Below are 18,605 nucleotides of genomic sequence, written 5' to 3' on the forward strand. Positions count from 1 at the left end.
AGTTACCCTTTTGTCCTTAATGTATTTGTAAAAGCCCTTTGGATTCTCCTTAATTCTATTTGCCAAAGCTATCTCATGTCCCCGTTTTGCCCTCCTGATTTCCCTCTTAAGTATACTCTTACTGCCTTTATACTCTAAGGATTCACTCGATCTATCCTGTCTATACCTTACATATGCTTCCTTTTTTTTCTTAACCAAACCCTCAATTTCTTTTGTCATCCAGCATTCCCTGTACCTACCAGCCTTTACTTTCACCCTAACAGGAATATACTTTCTCTGGATCCTCGTTATCTCATTTCTGAAGGCTTCCCATTTTCCAGCCGTCCCTTTACCTGCGAACAACTGTCCCAATCAGCTTTTGAAAGTTCTTGCCTTATACCATCAAAATTGGCCTTTCTCCAATTTAGAACTTCAACTTTTAGATCTGGTCTATCCTTTTCCATCACTATTTTAAAACTAATAGAATTATGGTCGCTGGCCCCAAAGTGCTTCCCCATTGAAATCTCAGTCAGCTGCCCTGCCTTATTTCCCAAGAGTCAAGTAGGTCAAGTTTTGCACTTTCTCTAGTAGGTACATCCACATACTGAATCAGAAAATTGTCTTGTACGCACTTAACAAATTCCTCTCCATCTAAACCCTTAACACTATGGCAGTGCCAGTCAATGTTTGGAAATTCAAAATCCTCTACCATTACCACCCTATTATTCTTACAGATAGCTGAGATCTCCTTACAAGTTTGTTTCTCAATTTCCCTCTGACTATTAGGGAGTCTGTAATTACAATCCCAATAAGGTGATCATCCCTTTCTTATTTCTCAGTTCCACCCAAATAACTTCCCTGGATGTATTTCCAGGAATATCCTCCCTCAGCGCATCTGTAATGCTATCCCTTATCAAAAACACCACTCCCTCTTCTCTCTTGCCTCCCTTTCTATCCTTCCTGTAGCATTTGTATCCTGGGACATTAAGCTGCCAGTCCCTGAGCCATGTTTCTGTAATTGCTTTCCCAGTCCCATGTTCCTAACCATGCCTTCCCTGTTAGGCCCCTTGCATTGAAATAAATGCAGTTTAATTTATTAATCCTACCTTGACCCTGCTTGCCCTGATTGTTTGACTCACTTCTGTTCTCAACTGCACCAGTCTCAGATTGATCTCTTTTCTCACTATATCTCTGGGTCCCACCCCCCTCCACCTTACTAGTTTAAATCCTCCCGAGCAGTTCTAGCAAATCTCCCTGCCAGTATATTAGTCCCCTTCCAATTTAGGTGCAAACCGTCCTTCTTGTACAGGTCACTTCTACCCCAAAACAGCTTCCAATGATCCAAAAATGTGAATCATTCCCCCATACACCAGCTCCTCAGCCATGCTCTATCCTCCTATTCCTGCCCTCACTAGTTCGTAGCACTGGGAGTAATCCAGATATTATTGCTCTCGAGGACCTCCTTTTTAAATTCCTGCCTAACTCTCTGTAATCTCCCTTTAGAATCTCAAACTTTTCCCTTCCTATGTCATTGGTTCCAATGTGGACAATGACCTCTTGCTGGCCCCTCTCCCCCGTGAGAACATTCTGCACCCTCTCTGAGACATCCTTGATTCTGGCACCAGGGAAGCAACACACCATTCTGATTTTTCGCTGCTGGCCACAGGAACGTATGTCTGTACCTCGGACTAGAGAGTCCGCTAACACAATTGATCTCTTAGAACCCAACGTACCCCTCATTGCATTAGACCCAGTCTCAATACCAGAAGCTTGTCTGTTCGTACTACATTCCCCTGAGAATCCATCACCCCCTACATTTTCCAAAACAGCATACCTGTTTGAAATGGGTATATCCACAAAAGACTCCTGCACTAGCTACCTACCTCTCTTACCTTTCCTGGAGTTAACCCATCTATGTGACTGTATCTGAGACTTTCTCCCCTTTCTTATAACTGCCATCCATCACATACTGTTGCTGTTGCAAATTCCTCATTGCTTCTAACTGTCACTCAACCGATCCATTCGATCGGATAAGATTCGCAGCCAACAGCATTTATGGCAGATATGAAGAAAGAACCCACTCTACTCACTACTGCAGACTTTCTGCAGGTCACACTTAAAAACAATACACTTATCTGCTTCTGTGCTGTGAACTTCGCCCAAACAGTTCCTCCAAGATCAGTTGTGAATTTCACTGTTAATTTTCCCAGACGCTGTTGTATTATGGCGTAGATTTCAGACCAGATAAGGCTGTATCTTTAAGATAAGTCACATGACACAATGTTCCAAAATGAAGATATCCAACTTGTCTTCATTAACTCTCACTCTGTAATAGTATGGGAGTGTTTTCAGCTGCCAGGTATGTGTAAGTAATGTATAGTAAGTGTAATTGCAGAACCAAGATCATGTGTGTAAATCTGTGATATTGGAGCAATGTAAATAGTTAGTGCTGCTACTAGACATCAAGATATCTGACCTAACAAGAATCGAATCTTTGTGAGTTATGTTACATGAACATGTACCATTAATTAGACTAAAAGCTAGTCAGGAGAGTCAATTAGTGACAGCAAGTGCCACACTAAATGATGTTACAGTGATGGTTTCAACCCTAAGGTACTAGGGACAATTTTAGCCCTTAATTCCAAAATGTGTTTTGTTAAAAAAGACTAAGACTGCTACAAAGACAAAGCAATTGCAAGTTTAAACAAGTTCTGTGTTGGATCAATAGAATATAACATCTGAGTATGCCAAAGAAATTTCAAATGGACTAGACTGTGATCTCTTATGACCATAAAGATAATGAGGGGCTGATGATCCCTTGCTCAAAAACAAGGCACTCACTACAGATCCCAAACTGCAGACAAATTTACCCATTGAAAAATACATAAAATGCAGGCTGTTAAAAGTTAATTTCAACTTCACAGGAGAGCCCAACATAGATCCTCCACATATGTGTAGTGTTTACGTTCAAAATGAGGTCAAACTGGAACTAGATCCAAATTGTAAAACAAAATTCTCCGTAACGAGCTGCTCTGTACTGACTGGTGCAGCTCCATTATGTGTCATTTGGAGATAGAGGGTAGTGTGCATTGATGTTTAAATCCAAGGGGATTGAGAATTAACAACTAGCATTGAACTAATGTTCCTTCGGAAAGGAAAACTGCCATCCTAACCTGGTCTGGCCTACATGTGCCTCCAGACCCACAGCAAGTGACTCTTAACTGCCCTCTGAAATGACCTCGTAAGCCATTCAGTTTTATCGAACTGCAAAAAGGTTTTTTAAAAAGGAAGGAAACCAGAAATACCACTATCTCGACACTGAAGATGCCAATGCAAACTCAGCCTTGTCGACCCTGCAGAGTCCTCCTGACCAACATTTTGGGCTAGTGCCAAAATTCGGAGAGCTGTCCCAAAGCCTAGTCAAACAGTCTGATATTATCATACTTTACACACAAAGTCCCAGACAGTACCCTCTTTATCTGGAGGTCGGTCCTGTCCCAACAGCAGCGGAGACACAGCAAAGTTAGTGGCTGCACAGTGGCATACAAACAAGAGGGCATTGACTTTGATTCCACATCCCATGAAGTCTTATGGCATCTATTATGTATTGCCCCCTTAGCTTATGAATCAGTTGTCCTCCATGCTGAGGAAGCACTGAGGGTGACAAAGAGGGCTTGGCAGCACCACTACTGACTGACTAAGTCCTGCCACATCCAGTTGTGAATTGTGGTGGACAATTAAACAACTCACTGGAGCAAGAGGCTCCACTCCACCATTCTCAATGATGAGCGAGTCCAGCTCATCAGTATGAGATATAAAGCTGAAGGATTTGCAACAATCTTTGGCTAGAAAATGCCAATTGGCTGATCCAGCTCAATTGAATCTGATGTTCCACTGCATCATAGATGCCAGGCTTCAGACAATTTATTTTACTGCATGTGATATCAACAAATAGCTGAAGACATTGAAAAATGAAAAGATAATGGGCCCTGACAACATTCCAGCAATAATACTCAAGACTTGTACTCCAGAATTTGCCATGCCCCAAGCCAAGCAGTCCTGGACAGCCCCAGCACAGGCATCTAGCCAACAATGTGGAAAATTGCCCAGCAATGTCCTGTACTCAAGAAACAGGGCCAATCCAACCAGGTAGATAACCTCCACATCTCCTAGTCGAGATCATCAGTGAAGTGTTAAGCAGCACTTGCTTATCAATATCTCAGTTTGAACATCACTAGAGTTACTCAGCTCCTGACCGCATTTAGAGGAGATCTGAGAAAATTGTTTTCACCCAGAGTGTGGTAGAAATATGAAATGTGCTGCCTCAGAGGGAGGTGGAGGCAGATATTGTTGCAACATTTCAGAAGCATCTGAATGAGTACTTAAAATGCCAGGTTACAGTCCAACAGGTTTATTTGGAAGCACTGGATTTTGGAGCACTGCTCCTTCATCACGCGGTTGTGGAGTATACTCCACAACCATCTGGTGAAGGAGCAGTGCTCTGAAAGCTAGTACTTCCAACTAAACCTGTTGGACTATAATCTGGTGTTGAGAGATTTTTAACTTTGTACAAGCCAGTCCAACACCGGCACCTCCAAATCATAAAATGCCAGGGCATAGTAGGCTATGGATGAAAGGTAGGTAAATGGATTAGTTTGGTGTTTGTTGGTTGGCTTAGACATGGTGAGCAACAGGGCTACTTTCCATGCTGTATGACTCAATGGCTCTATTTCAGCCTTGATTCAAACATGGACAAAAGAACTGAACTCTGAAGGCAAGGTGAGTGTGACTATCCTTAATATCACAACCATATTTGACCAAACATGACATCGAAGAGCAAAACTGAAGTCATTGGGAATCAGGGGAAATCTCTCCACTGGTTGGAGTCATACCTGGCACTAAGAAAGATGATTGTGGTTGTTGGAGGTCAGTCATCATAGCTTCAGGACATCACTGCAGCAGTTCCTCAAGGTAGTACTCTCACCTCAATCAGCCTCACTTATTTCAATGACTTTCCCTCCATGATAAGATAAGTGAGAATGTTTGCTGATGATTACATAATACCCAACACTATTCAATGCTTCTCAGATACTGACACAGTGTAATGTCTAAATGCAGCAAAGCCTGGACAATAGCCAAATTTGGGCTACAAGTGGCAAGTAACATTCATGCCATACAACTGCCAGTCAATCTCCAACAAGAGAAACCAACCATTGCCCCATGACATGCGATGGCATTTTTATCACTGAAGCCCCAACTATCAAAGTCCGAAGGTGACCATTGATCAGAAACTGAATTGGACTAGCTGTGTAAGTGTTGTGGCTACCAGAGCAGATGAGAGGCAAGGAATTCTGTCGCAAGTGACCAAGGTCTATCCACCTGCTCTGTTAATAGAGAAGTACAATACTGAGTCTCATTTAGTCATATTCAGAAGTGAGAAAATGATAATGGATTATAGGGGCTGTTTAACAGTTGTATGTGTGTATATCCGGTAGCATTTTCAAATCTACTTGCTGTTGTCCTTAGTGTCTCACTGGTTTTAAGAATAATTCCATCTGATGAATTTTATGTTTTCCATTCGGCGGAGCTACAATGAACATGTGGAAAACTTATCAGTTGTAAAAACTGAACATTCATAATAAATTTGTGAAATCTTTTAAAAGATCTTCTCAAGTTAAGTAAAATTGAGAAGTAAAGAGGGCCATGTGATCTCTTAGGTGATCTGTATGGTAACAAACCTGGATTGCTTAGTTAACCTGGGGACAGAAAAATCCAGATTGACATTTTCCTGAGAGTACATTATGTAATATTCACACTTGTAAACAAAGACTAGAGCTGCTATGCTGACTGTACTTAGACTTTTGGTCTGCAGGTTTTTGGTCAGAATCAGGGACAAAGAAAAAGGTGTCACAGAGAGAGAGACACCTATGTAGCTGGTGAGGTCACTGAAAACATACGGGTTGTGAGTTTTCTATGAGCTACGAAGCAAACATTTGGCAGAAAATTGTTCTTGGTCAAAGAAATGCATCCAAGTGCAATTTAAGAATCCAGAAGATTTATCCTGGCATTAGCTAGAAGGATGGGCAGTGAGTGGAGGGAGAAGCGGGAAGCAGTGTTAACCTCAGCCTTACTATTCAGTTCCTAATTTCTTGAAAAGGTGAGAAAAATGCCATTCGATGTTCACTGAAATTACCATTTGACGAAACCCAGAATCGTGACCCTGTCACTGGGACTGATGTTGGATTGGTTCATGTAAAAGTTGCAACTCTTCAAAGAACAGGCAAATAAATATATTGGTCCATGGGGATTTCAGTCATGTCATAACTTAATTGAGGGGAGGAGGGTGTACGTTTTCTGTAGTTTAGAATACTATTGACTGAATAAATATTCTTTAGTAGAGGTTGCTTTTAGTTTGTTGCTTTTACTTATTGTGGATCATGTAAGGTGAATCAGGCTACATTTTATTGATCAGTGCAAGAATGCATAGAGGGCAAAACACCCTCAGACTCCTGAAATTCATCTCAACAATTCAGCATATCTCTAGAACATTTACTGTTTTTGTAGCATTTTATTGTCGACAAGAGTTATATGATGGAACACATGCTTTTCTCTATACTTCCAATTCTGCACTTACATGACTAGGTAAAATAAAAGTCACCTGAGCCTTTTTCTTCCATTATTCTTCAGCCCACATGAAAATATCCCGTCCTGTACTTGCTCTGACCTTCTTGACTCTCAAGTTCCCCCTTCCAATCCTCTTTTCAAAGAAATGGTAATTTATCAAAAAATAGCAATTGCTGAGTTCATCTAATCCTATACTTACCATTGTCAACAAAACTAACAGATCTTAAGTCACTGCTTTGGTTCTTATAACTGTAACCCATACCCAAATTAATCTGTAGTCCCAAATAATTTCTGCAAGTTCTGCAAGACGAAGCAAAGTTTGTAATTTCACGCAGCTATGTAACTTTGCACTTTAACTCTTTCACAATAAAGTCTTAAGTCTTGAAATCCCATGTAGTTGCTTTAAACTCATTACGGGAAATTAAAATCTCAAATTGAACAGTTGCTACAAGGATTATGTCACTTTCCGACTTAATACCTGACAATAACTCAGTTTGCCAGCGTGTCCAGGAAATCTTACTCTTCCCAGATTGCCTGTTAACATTTGTAGGAGCGTTTTCCCCTGACAGGGAATGAAAACTCAGAAGGCAGGCAGACCTCAGGCAAGTGTAAGTTTATTCATGCAGGAATCTGTTAAAGCAGGAAAAGGGCCAAAAGATCTTCTCAGAATCTGGCCTCGATGTATGAACTCAATTATTCGTTTAATCTTTGGCTCAGATCAGAAGATAGATCAACCACACACTCTAACATTTGCAGTAAAGAGTAGTCTTTTTATACATTTCTGTATTACAATGGTTACATACAATATAACTACAGTCGTTCCCTCCTAATCCATACACCTAATCCGGTAAAACACCTAATTAATGATAGATACCCATTTAACCAGCCTCAGCTTCCCATGATCTCATGGTGTTTAACAGACACTATAATCTCTCGGCCTTGGAATTTTTCTATGCATCCTGTTCATTCATATTCCAGAGTTTATTGCTATACTCCTTCCGGCCTCTCAGGCTGGCTTTATCTGTAGAGATGGTTTGAATTTGATTATTTGTTGTATCTTATGTGCTGCTTTATTCATTTCAGTTATTACTCTTACATTGCTCACTATTCTAATTTTTTAGATTAGATTAGATTACTTACAGTGTGGAAACAGGCCCTTCGGCCCAACAAGTCCACACCGACCCGCCGAAGCGTAACCCACCCATTCCCATACATTTACCCCTTTACCTAACACTACAGGCAATTTAGCATGTCCAATTCACCTGACCTGCACATCTTTGGACTGTGGGAGGAAACCGGAGCACCCGGAGGAAACCCACGCAGACACGGGGAGAATGTGCAAACTCCACACAGTCAGTCGCCTGAGGCGGGAATTGAACCCGGGTCTCTGGCGCTGTGAGGCAGCAGTGCTGACCACTGTGCCACCGTGCCGCCCACTAATTATGCATGCAAAAATACAAAAGACAGTTAGTTTCAACTAGTTTCTATAAAATTTGTAATATTGATTTTTGTTAGGAAGTTACTTATAACTATAATGTTAAATACCCCTTTTCCTACTCTTAATATTTTGGGCTGTAAACGATCCATTTTGTTCAGGGCACATGATGGTATTTCCTGAAGCTAATTAACTTTCACATCTAGATCGAAATGCTTTTTCTTTGATACTTTTATTAAACGTTGGTTATATGTGTACATTCTTTATGCTAAAAACTATCCTTATGATTCCCAATGGAATTTCTAATTAAAACCTATTACAGAGTAATTCATTTCAAAGAAAAAACTACAAAATAACTTTAACTGTTGTTCTGATAACGACTTAAGGAGGTGACTGGGTTGATCTCATGCCTGGTGTTCATTCATTCACTGTGGCAAATACTTTTCCATTAATGAGGGCGAAGATTAGTTGCTTGCCTATTTTAGAGACATGCCCTTATCAGTAGTGTCTGGAATGCGGTACTCATGGCCTTGGTGTAACTTGGTTCAAAGATGTTGGAATATTGCATGCAATTCTGGTCTCCTTCCTATAGGAAAGATATTGTGAAACTTGAAAGGGTTCAGAAAAGATTTACAAGGATGTTGCCAGGGTTGGAGGATTTGAGCTATATGGAGAAGTTGAATAGGCTGGGGCTGTTTTCCCTGGAGTGTCGGAGGCTGAGGGGTTACCTTATAGAGGTTTATAAAACCATGAGGGGCATAGATAGGATAAATAGACAAGGTCTTTTCCCTTGGGTGGGGGAGTCCAGAATTAGAGGGCATAGGTTTAGGGTGAGAGAGGAAAGATATAAAAGAGACCTATGGGGCAACCTTTTCACTCAGAGGGTGGTATGTGTATGGAATGAGCTGCCAGAGGAAGTGGTGAAGGCTAGTACAATTGCAACATTTAAAAGGCATCTGGATGGTGATACGATTAGGAAGGGTTTGGATGGATAACGGCCGGGTGCTGGCAGGTGGGACTAGATTAGGTTGGGATATGTGGTCGGCATGGACAAGTTGGACCGAAGGGTCTGTTTCCGTGCTGTACATCTCTATGACTCTATGTCTCTATGTTGTCATTTTCTTTAATTAAACGCTGGAACAGACTGTTCATCTTATTTATTTCCTGTCAGCCATATTGTGTTCTAATTCTAAGGCTGGCTGTTCCTTTCTGTTTGTTGGCCATTTTGTGTGAGCAGACATGGGCCATTTTGTTATAAGCATGTAGCATGTACCCCTTCAATATTATAGCAGAAAAATATCCTAATATTCTCATAAGAGAATTTGACCGCACAATTACTGTTCTGTTAAGCCAAAATTACTAAAATAAGTTAGAAAATGAATTTCTCCTCTGTTGTCATGCAGACGAAAAAGCCAAGGCAAGTTCAAAAAACAATAGAATTAGTTGTTGCCGAAGGTTAATTGAGATGGTGTAGAGGTGGTGGTGTTGGACTGGGGTGGGCAAAATCAGAAGTCACACGACATCAGATTATAGTCCAACAGGTTTATGTGAAATTACAAGCTTTCAGGCTGCTGCTCCTTAGTCAGATGACTTCGCCTGATGAAGGAGCAGCGCTCAAAAAGCTTGTGATTTTAAATAAACCTGTTGGACTATAACCTGGTATCATGTGACTTCTGACTTAATTGAGGTGAGTTGGGAGAAATCCAACGGAAATGCAACCTTTTACATTTCAAATAACAGTGATTAATTGACTTTTCCTATATTCCTGTTCCTTACACTCTCACTTCTATTTTGATGATTTTTATTTTGTTTTGATGATTTTGCATTTACTTTTGTATAATTTATGACATAATCCAAGAGCTTTTTAAAATAAGATGAACGCCTTGCTTACCTTTACAGGAATGTTCCTGGGGATTTTGTGGGTGTGAGCCACAGCACAAACTGAAATGATCAGAAATGCTTCACACATTCAAAGATTTTTAGCATAATATTTTGAATATAACTGTCGGTGAAATAATGCAGATTAATAATTGTTGTCCATTGCTTGTGGTTGAAACAGAATATTTTGTCTTGGTGTTGAGAGAAAAAAAAATTGCAGAACTGCCATGTGATATTTCACTCCCACAGAGACCATGTGAAGATTTGTAGTCTATTTGAAAAATAGCTCTGGAAACAGCCTGAGTCACCTTGTTCTTTTCTCACACATTGTAAATTTTCTTTTCCTTCCATTCATCCAGTACTGGATCTGAGATATACAACCCGATAATTTCGCAATAGTGGAGAATTCGAGACGTGATGGTAGAACTGGATGTTATCTGTGTACATGTTAAAATAATATAGCATTTTTGAATTTTGCCAAAGGGCAATATGTAGATGAGAAATGAGAGAAGAGTTAAGGATCGATCTTTGTGGGACATCATGATGTGGGAGCAGGAAATGTAGTAATTGCAGGTGGTTCAGTGGCTACAGTTAGACAAAGAAAATGGAACAGACAAGTGCAGTGGCAGTCGAGACACGCCGCAGGAGGATAAGTAGAGGACAGTTTCCTCTGTTGCAACGCCGAAAGAATGAAAATCTATGAAAATATTGGCTAATAAGACAATCCAAAGGATGGGTCATGCAGCCAGTAGTTCAGCGATAATCGGGTCAAGGAACAAGGAGATTGGGCATGTGAATAAGATGAGCTTGGAGATGGAGTAAGTGACGATAGCAGAAAAGCTAGAGTAAGATGTAAGCTCTGAACTTGAGCAGAGTGGTGGATTAGTGGACGTTTGACACAGTAAGTTCAATGGAAGAGAGGGACACTGCCTTGGTAGTTGATTTGATGGTCTTGATTTTAATGGAAATTAAGAGTTCCTTGCACTTACTGCTGCAGGTAAGAGTGGAGGAGACAGAGGAGAGATGGTTACCAACATGTTTTCGGTGAATGGAGGCTATCTTTCCATTCCAGGATAATCCTGGAATAGCAAGTAACTCTCACAGACAAGATAATGTGTTTTGGACTCAAGTCTGATCTGGTAGTGGATGGCTAAACTAGTTGTTTGCCATATCCTTTCATGTTTGTGTTCCTTTACCTTAAAAGAACACAAAGATCAGATATTGAAAGTCCTGCTCTACCGTTGTTATGCCTACTTTTACTACATGTTTATATAACCTACCCTGAAGAAGGGCTCATGCCCGAAACGCCAATTCTCCTGCTCCTTGGATGCTGCCTGACCTGCTGTGCTTTTCCAGCAACACATTTTCAGCTCAGATTAAGTTGATGAAAACGGTACTGAAATGATTGCTATGATAATAGAGCAGAACTGTTTTAAAGTTTGGTTTTATGATGTAATTTTGGCTATAATTACTGATTACTGTAATTTAACAAAACTTACTGTTAAGCTGTTAAATGAGACAAACCTGTGATTTAGCACTCAAGTGCTGATTTGATGCAATTTTCCTGGAGCAGTTGAGATATGTTCACTGAAGCTGCTAAGTGTCATGACTAATTCACTGGCTCAGAAACTGAATGAGAGGATGTACAAGTTCTCGTATCCAAGAGTCCAGTGGAGGAGGTCCAGAGGAGGCCCAGTGCCCTGTATCTACTGGGAGGAAGTAGTTTACATCATTATCTTCACATTCTTTGTTTCCCCTACCCTACAATAACTCTTGCTGCTCTGACTGGCATCTCATCCTCCTCCTATTCCTTTTGTGACCAAGCGGTAGCCCTAACAAATATTCATTGTTAGTGTTGCAACAAAGCCTCTGAACCCCAAAATACTCTGAACATTTTTAGCCTTTAATCTCCAAAATGCGTTTTTATTTAAAAAGAGGACTGCCACAGAGACAAAAATAACTGCAGGGATAAATTGTTTGGATGGATGGCTAAATTTCTGTGTGAGGTTGAAAGGATATAACACCTAAAAAAGGTGTAAAAGAAACTTCAATCAGACGGGAGTATACTCTTATAACTATAAAGTTAAAAAGGGGATAACAGCCACATGATCTACAGTAAGTAATCCCCTAAAGATTATGTTTCAAACTGCAAACAGAATCTTAACAAAAATATGTAAGTGTGAATTCCATAGAGTTTTTTGGAGGGATTCTTGCTGTGTATATTAAAGATGCTAATTGTCATTCGAAACAGTTTATGCAGCTTGCTGTGTACCTTCTGTAATGCAATGGTCCTACATAGGTTCCCATGTGCTACTCAGATTCCTACAAGATATCCCAAGTCATACCAGGGAGATCTCGAACCATCTCTTACCGAACATGTCTCATTCCTGATGAAGGGCTTATGCCTGAAATGTCGACTCTCCTGCTCCTCAGATACTGCCTTTCCTGCTGTGCTTTTCCAGCATCACACTTTTCGACTCTGATCTCCAGCAGCTGCAGTCCTCACTTTTTCCACGTCTCATTAGCTACCTAACCCTCCCCCCAACATTGTGTCCTGCGTGTCTGAATCTACTCCACTTTACACGTGCCATTCCCGGAACAACTCACCACTTACCAGATATCATGGAACTCCCTTGCATGCATACCATCTTTGAAAGGCCATAGTGCACATGGAAAAGCATTGACATACTGCTGTCACTCATCACTGACAAAGTATTGGTATAGCAACCACAATGCCACACTATGAACAGCACCATACAGTTTACCTGTGCTTAGCCACATTCTATCTAAACACCCTCTCTGAGTCAGCACTCCTCCCCCCCCCCCTCCCCCCCCCCCCCCCCCAATGCTTTTAGGTCACCTGCAGTTTACCTTTGTCCAGAAGGGATACGTCATCTACAGGCAATCCCATCAGACAAGTCTAAGTATGAGTTTTTATTGATGGACAGCAAGAGGGAAAACAAGCAAAACAAATACAGGCTGCAGTTTGCCTCCACATTGCAAACCAAATGATGGCACGATGACCTTGAGGATCCATGATAGTCGTCTGTATCCGGCTGGTATCAACTGGAATCGGGTGTCAATCAAATCTTGTCTGCCTTTTGGTGCCCAGCTGAGCTGAGCTCTGTCCAACCACAGAGTTTCCTCCAGCTCAGTGTCCTTATCCTACTCCTCGGAACTCTGCTCCGCTTTCCCGTAACGCTTCAACATTTATCACATTGCCCCCCCCCTGCCTACTGACCACAGTACACAAGGATGTTGCAAACACTGTGTCTGGATTATACTGAAGTGGCCATCCCCCAAACTGCTCCAAGCTGCAAAAATACCTCTTCAGCAGCTCAACCATCTATGCCTCTTGTTCATCAACTCCCCCTGCCTTCTTATCCCAGATACACCTGAACCATTGCATTCATGAGAGTACATCATTACACTTACATGGCACATGCTCCTCTTTCCCACAACACCTTGGAAGTTCCACAGATGATGGGATGCTTTTGTTTAACATTCACATTTTAAGTCATTGCCACTAACCCCTGCATCACTGAGATGACAATATTAGTTTTGCCAGCACCAGAAATATGTTGCCATCTGCCTTTAACTAAAACATTGCCATCAGCACATTTCTGCTGCATGCATTGCATATTGGCAAAGAAACGTTTACAAATGAATTATACCTGGACTTTGGAAACACACACTTCATGTATTTGCCCTTCAATGTCCTGACATGCAGCAGGTTTTGTGCTTTTGCCTATGTGAAAATGTTACCCCTCAGATCTTTTTTAAATCTTCTCCTCTCACCTTAAACCTATGCCCTCTAGTTATCGACTCTCCCACATGAGAAAAAAGATGTTGGCAAATCATCATCTCCATGCCCATCATGATTTTATATACCTCCACAAGGTCACCCTTCAGCCTCTGACACTCCAGGGAAAATAACCCCAGCCTAATCAGCCTCTCCTTATAACTCAAACCCTCAAGTCCCAGCACCATCTTTGTAAATCTTTTCTGCACCTTCTCAAGGTTAACAACATTCCTCCTATACAAGGACAACCAGAATTGTACACAGTAGTTTAAAAGTGGCCTGACAAATGTCCTGTATACTTGCAACATAACTCTCAACTCCTATACTCAATGTTTTTACCAATGAAGGCAAACGTGTCAAACACCGTCTTCACTGTCTACCTGCGGGTCCACTTTCAAGGAACTATGCACCCGCACCCCTCGGTCTCTTTGTTCAGCATCACTCCCCAGGGCTCTACCATTAACTGTATAAGTCATGCCCTGTTTTGCCTTACCAAAATGCAACACCTCACATTTATCTAAATTAAATGCCATCTGCCAATCCTTGGCCCAATACCCTGACCTATTGTACTCTGAGATAATCTTCTTAATTTTGCATTACACACCTATTTTGGTGCCATCTGCAAACTTACTAACCATATCTCCTATATTCACAACTTAGATCCCTTGTGATCTAACTTACTAACGAGTCCACCATGTGGAGCCTTGTCAAACTTTTTCTCAAGTCTTATGATAATATGCCTAAGTGCACAAAATGGATTTGTTTTAATACAGTCTCTATAAGACACATTTACTGATCCAAACATGTGTTTGCTTTCATCTGTTGTTTGACAGTGTGCAATGAAAAAGAGCTGAGGAATCTCGCTTCCAGACTGAAAGACTGGTTCGGGGCTTTACATGCTGATGCCAACCAAGACGTAAAATTTAAATCAATCAAGCAATCAGAGCAGACCCGTAAGTAAACCTCTTCACACGAGTTACTGTCAACTAAAATTAGCTTGCTAACAAAGGAAAACAGGTAGTGTTAACAGTCTATCAAAGAAATTGTCAACAATTATAAGGAATTTTAGGTTTTTGCTGGAATTGAGGATTCTCCCACCTTTCTTCTAAAACTATAAGCACAAGCATTTTATAAGATAGAGGCTCAGATATTTATATTCCAGTTTAATGCTGGTGCAAAATGCCTTTCATGTTCTGCAGTGCAAATTAACTATGAAAGCATGACACCAAGATGAAATGGAATAAGAATCACTCTTCCAAGCACAAACACTGGATTTAACAGTGAAAGTACAGAATCGGGGTGAAGCAAAACCATTAAAAACAATATTATCTTCGCAAGATTCGTATACTCTTGGTTTAACTTCCATCTGTGACCCTAAATTTCTGAACTTCACGCCATTATCATTTCTGTCCAGTGTCAAATTTATAAAAGAATGTTTTGGCAGAAATAGAGATAGATAACGATAGTGCAGGAGAGGTTGGATCATAAACCAATATCATTCGAATTAAAGTTTTCAATCTCTGCTCATTGCCTTTCCTATTTGAAATTAGATTGGGAGATATTGAAGTTAACGATTCAAGTCCAATTTGGTGGTTTTTCAGAACTGAAGACTTTTGAAGAGTCCAATTGGACTCAAAACATTGACTCCCTCTTCTCACAGAGGCTGCCAGGCCTACTGCATTTTTCTATTTTTGTTTCAGACTTCCAGCATCCGCCATATTTTACTTGTATTTGAAATAATTTTTAGTGAATCCATGGCAGCCTCATTTAAGTGATGGGTTTTTCCCAAAAGCCTAGATTAAGACTGATTATTTGAATTGATCATTCCTGTAGTGAGTGCCAGTACTGAAACTGACCAATTGAATGACTCTTTGCAGTAAAATATAACAGTACGCCAACCGGTAACAATGACATCCAATATAATCTGAACAAAAAAAAATCACAAAAGTTAAATTAAAATTTTGCCTTTACAACATCTGGAAAATAACACACCAGATAAACTAGGGATGATTTTGCCCTTACCAAAAAAACATGCAAAACATGCCAGTCTGGTGCCAAATGGCCCATTTTGAGAATCAGCCTCAATAGTAACGGGAATGCTCAGCAAGTCAATCAGTGTGTGCAGAAAGAAACAGAGTAAATTTTTCAGTTCTCTGCATCTCTCCCCATTTGCTGCCACACTGCTGAGCTTTTCCAACCTCCTGCTTTTGTCGAAATCGTATTGAGTCATTGATTTGTGGCAGGAAATGAATTTTTCTTTGGTTGAACATCTACCCAATAATAATCGAGAGTTCCTAGAGTTTACAAAATCTTCAGTCAGTTCTGGGAACATCCAAAACATTCTGATCATTATTTTAAATGGACCAAAATCCTGACTTAGAGACTGCTTCTCCAGGCAGTAGGTTCAATGAAACTTCACTGTAGTCACAGCATCTGCATCTCATTTTCTGGGTGCTACCATCCCAGTTTTAGCTGGCAGTCCTGTCCCATTTGTGTAAGGAGTTTGCCTTTTATTCCCTGAAATTATTTGCAGAGCAAATTGCTGGATTGAGCCTGGATCAGCACGTGGTGAATCAACACTTTCTCTGCTTTTCTGGTGGTGTATGGGAGTAAGTTGAGTAATGCATCCACTGAGCAATACACCGCTGGCCTCTTGAGCTCTAATCTCACAGTGGTAATGACACTGAAGCTGTCATCATTTACCATGATGCAGCTGCATTAGGTGTCATTCTATGCACAGAATAATGTGGAATTTCAAATTGCTGTCACTAACTCTATGCTCCTCAGGGGATGTACTGTTGAGATCCACCCAGTCTGTAATCAACTGGAAATTATTGAATGAGTGGGAACTTTTACTGCGCACCATTAAGTCTCGCTATGAATCTCTCGAAAGGATACACCTTGTTGAATTAGGTGTAACTGGTTTTTAACTGCATCTTAAGTTCCAAATTTCTGCTGAATACTCTCACTAGCCCTTAAAAACTTATTTTATCATATGAAAATTTCATAGCTTTGCATGCTTTACAGATTACATTTTTTATAATTTAGGTTTATAACATTTAATCTTTTTAATTTTTGTGAGGCATGACCTACCCCTCGCAAAGCCATGCTGACTGTCTCTAATCAAACTATTGTTTTCCAAGTAATCATAAATCCTGTCTCTCAGAACTATCTCCAATAATATGCCCACCATAGCCATAAGGCTGACTGGTCTGTAATTCCTAGGATTATCTCGATTCCCTTTCTTGAACAAGGGATTAACATTTGCCACCCTCCAGTCATCTGCACTACACCAGTAGACAGTGAGGGTGCAAAGATCATCACCAAAGGCACAGCAATCTCCTCCCTCGCTTCCTGTAGTAACCTTGGATATATTCCATCTGGCCTAGGGGACTTATCTATCCTTATGTTTTTCAACATTTTCAGAACATCCTCCTTCTTAACATCAGCCTGTTTGAACATATCAACTTGTTTCACATTGTTCTCACAAATGACAAGGTCCCTTTCAGTCGTGAATACTGAAGCAAAGTACTCATTAAGGACTCCACTACCTCCTCTTGTCATGGAGCTTGTCATAGAGCCCACAAGGGAGCAGGCTATTCTGGACCTAGTGCTATGTAATGAATCAGACTTTATAAAAAATCTTAAAGTAAGGGAACACTTAGGAAGCAGCGATCATAATATGGTAGAGTTCAGTCTGCAGTTTGAAAGAGAGAAGGCAAAATTGGATGTAATGGTGTTACAGTTAAATAAAGGTAATTATGAGGGCATGAGAGAGGAACTGATGAAAATAGACTGGAAGCAGAGCCTAGCGGGGAAGACAGTAGAGCAAAAATGGCATGAGTTTGTGGGTATAATTGAGGACATTGTACAGAGGTTCATCCCCAAGAAAAGAAAGATTATCCAGGGAGGGATTAGACAGCCATGGCTGACAAAGGAAGTCAGGAATTGTATTAAAGAAAAAGAGAGATCCTATAAAGTGGACAAGAGCACTGGGAAATCACAAGATTGGGAAGGCTACAAAAACAGAGGATAACAAAGAGAGAAATAAGGAAGGAGAGGATCAAATATGAAGGTAGGCTAGCCAGTAATATTAGAAACGATAGTAAAAGTTTCTTTCAATACGTAAGAAACAAACGACAGGCAAAAGTAGACATTGGGCCACTTCAAACTAATGCTGGAAGCCTAGTGATGGGAGATAAGGAAATAGCTGGAGAACATAACAAGTACTTTGTGTCAGTCTTCACAGAGGAAGACATTAGTAATATCCCAAGAATTAAAGGGAGTCAGGGGGCTGAGTTGAGTATGGTTGCCATTACAAAAGAGAAAGTGCTAGAAAAGCTAAAAGGTCTTAAAATTGATAAATCTCATGGCCCTGATGGATTACATCCTCGAGTTTTGAGGGAGGTGGCTGAGGAAATAGCGGAGGCGTTGGTTAAGATCTTTCAAAAGTCACTGGAGTCAGGGAAAGTCCCAGATGATTGGAAGATCGCTGTTGTAACCCCCTTGTTCAAGAAAGGATCAAGGCAAAAGATGGAAAATTATAGGCCAATTAGCCTAACCTCGGTTGTTGATAAAATTCTAGAATCCATCATTAAGGACGAGGTTTCTAAATTCTTGGAAGATCAGGGTCGGATTAGAACAAGTCAACATGGATTTAAGTAAGGGGAGGTCGTGCCTGAGAAACCTGTTGGAGTTCTTTGAAGAGGTGACAAGTAGGTTAGACCAGGGAAACCCAGTAGATGTGGTCTACCTAGACTTCCAAAAGGCCTTTGATAAGGTGAGGGCTCATGGTGTTCGAGGTGAGCTACTGGCATGGGTTGAGGATTGGCTGTCTGACAGAAGGCAGAGAATTGGGATAAAAGGTTCTTTTTCGAAATGGCAGCC

At 40.7% G+C, this 18,605-nt stretch overlaps 1 protein-coding gene across 5 annotated transcripts in view; it reads left to right on the forward strand.

The window, feature by feature from the left end:
• The window catches only part of LOC122556622 (testican-1-like), a 527,512-nt gene that overhangs the window by 478,942 nt on the left and 29,965 nt on the right, over window positions 1–18,605 (forward strand). For all 5 annotated transcript variants that reach the window (XM_043703533.1, XM_043703530.1, XM_043703529.1 and 2 more), the window contains one exon: window positions 14,552–14,671. In XM_043703533.1, coding sequence (XP_043559468.1) covers window positions 14,552–14,671 — 120 coding nt within the window. The remainder of the gene's footprint in view (window positions 1–14,551; window positions 14,672–18,605) is intronic.

This window comes from Chiloscyllium plagiosum, chromosome 14, assembly GCF_004010195.1.
Source record: "Chiloscyllium plagiosum isolate BGI_BamShark_2017 chromosome 14, ASM401019v2, whole genome shotgun sequence".
Taxonomy (NCBI): domain Eukaryota; kingdom Metazoa; phylum Chordata; class Chondrichthyes; order Orectolobiformes; family Hemiscylliidae; genus Chiloscyllium; species Chiloscyllium plagiosum.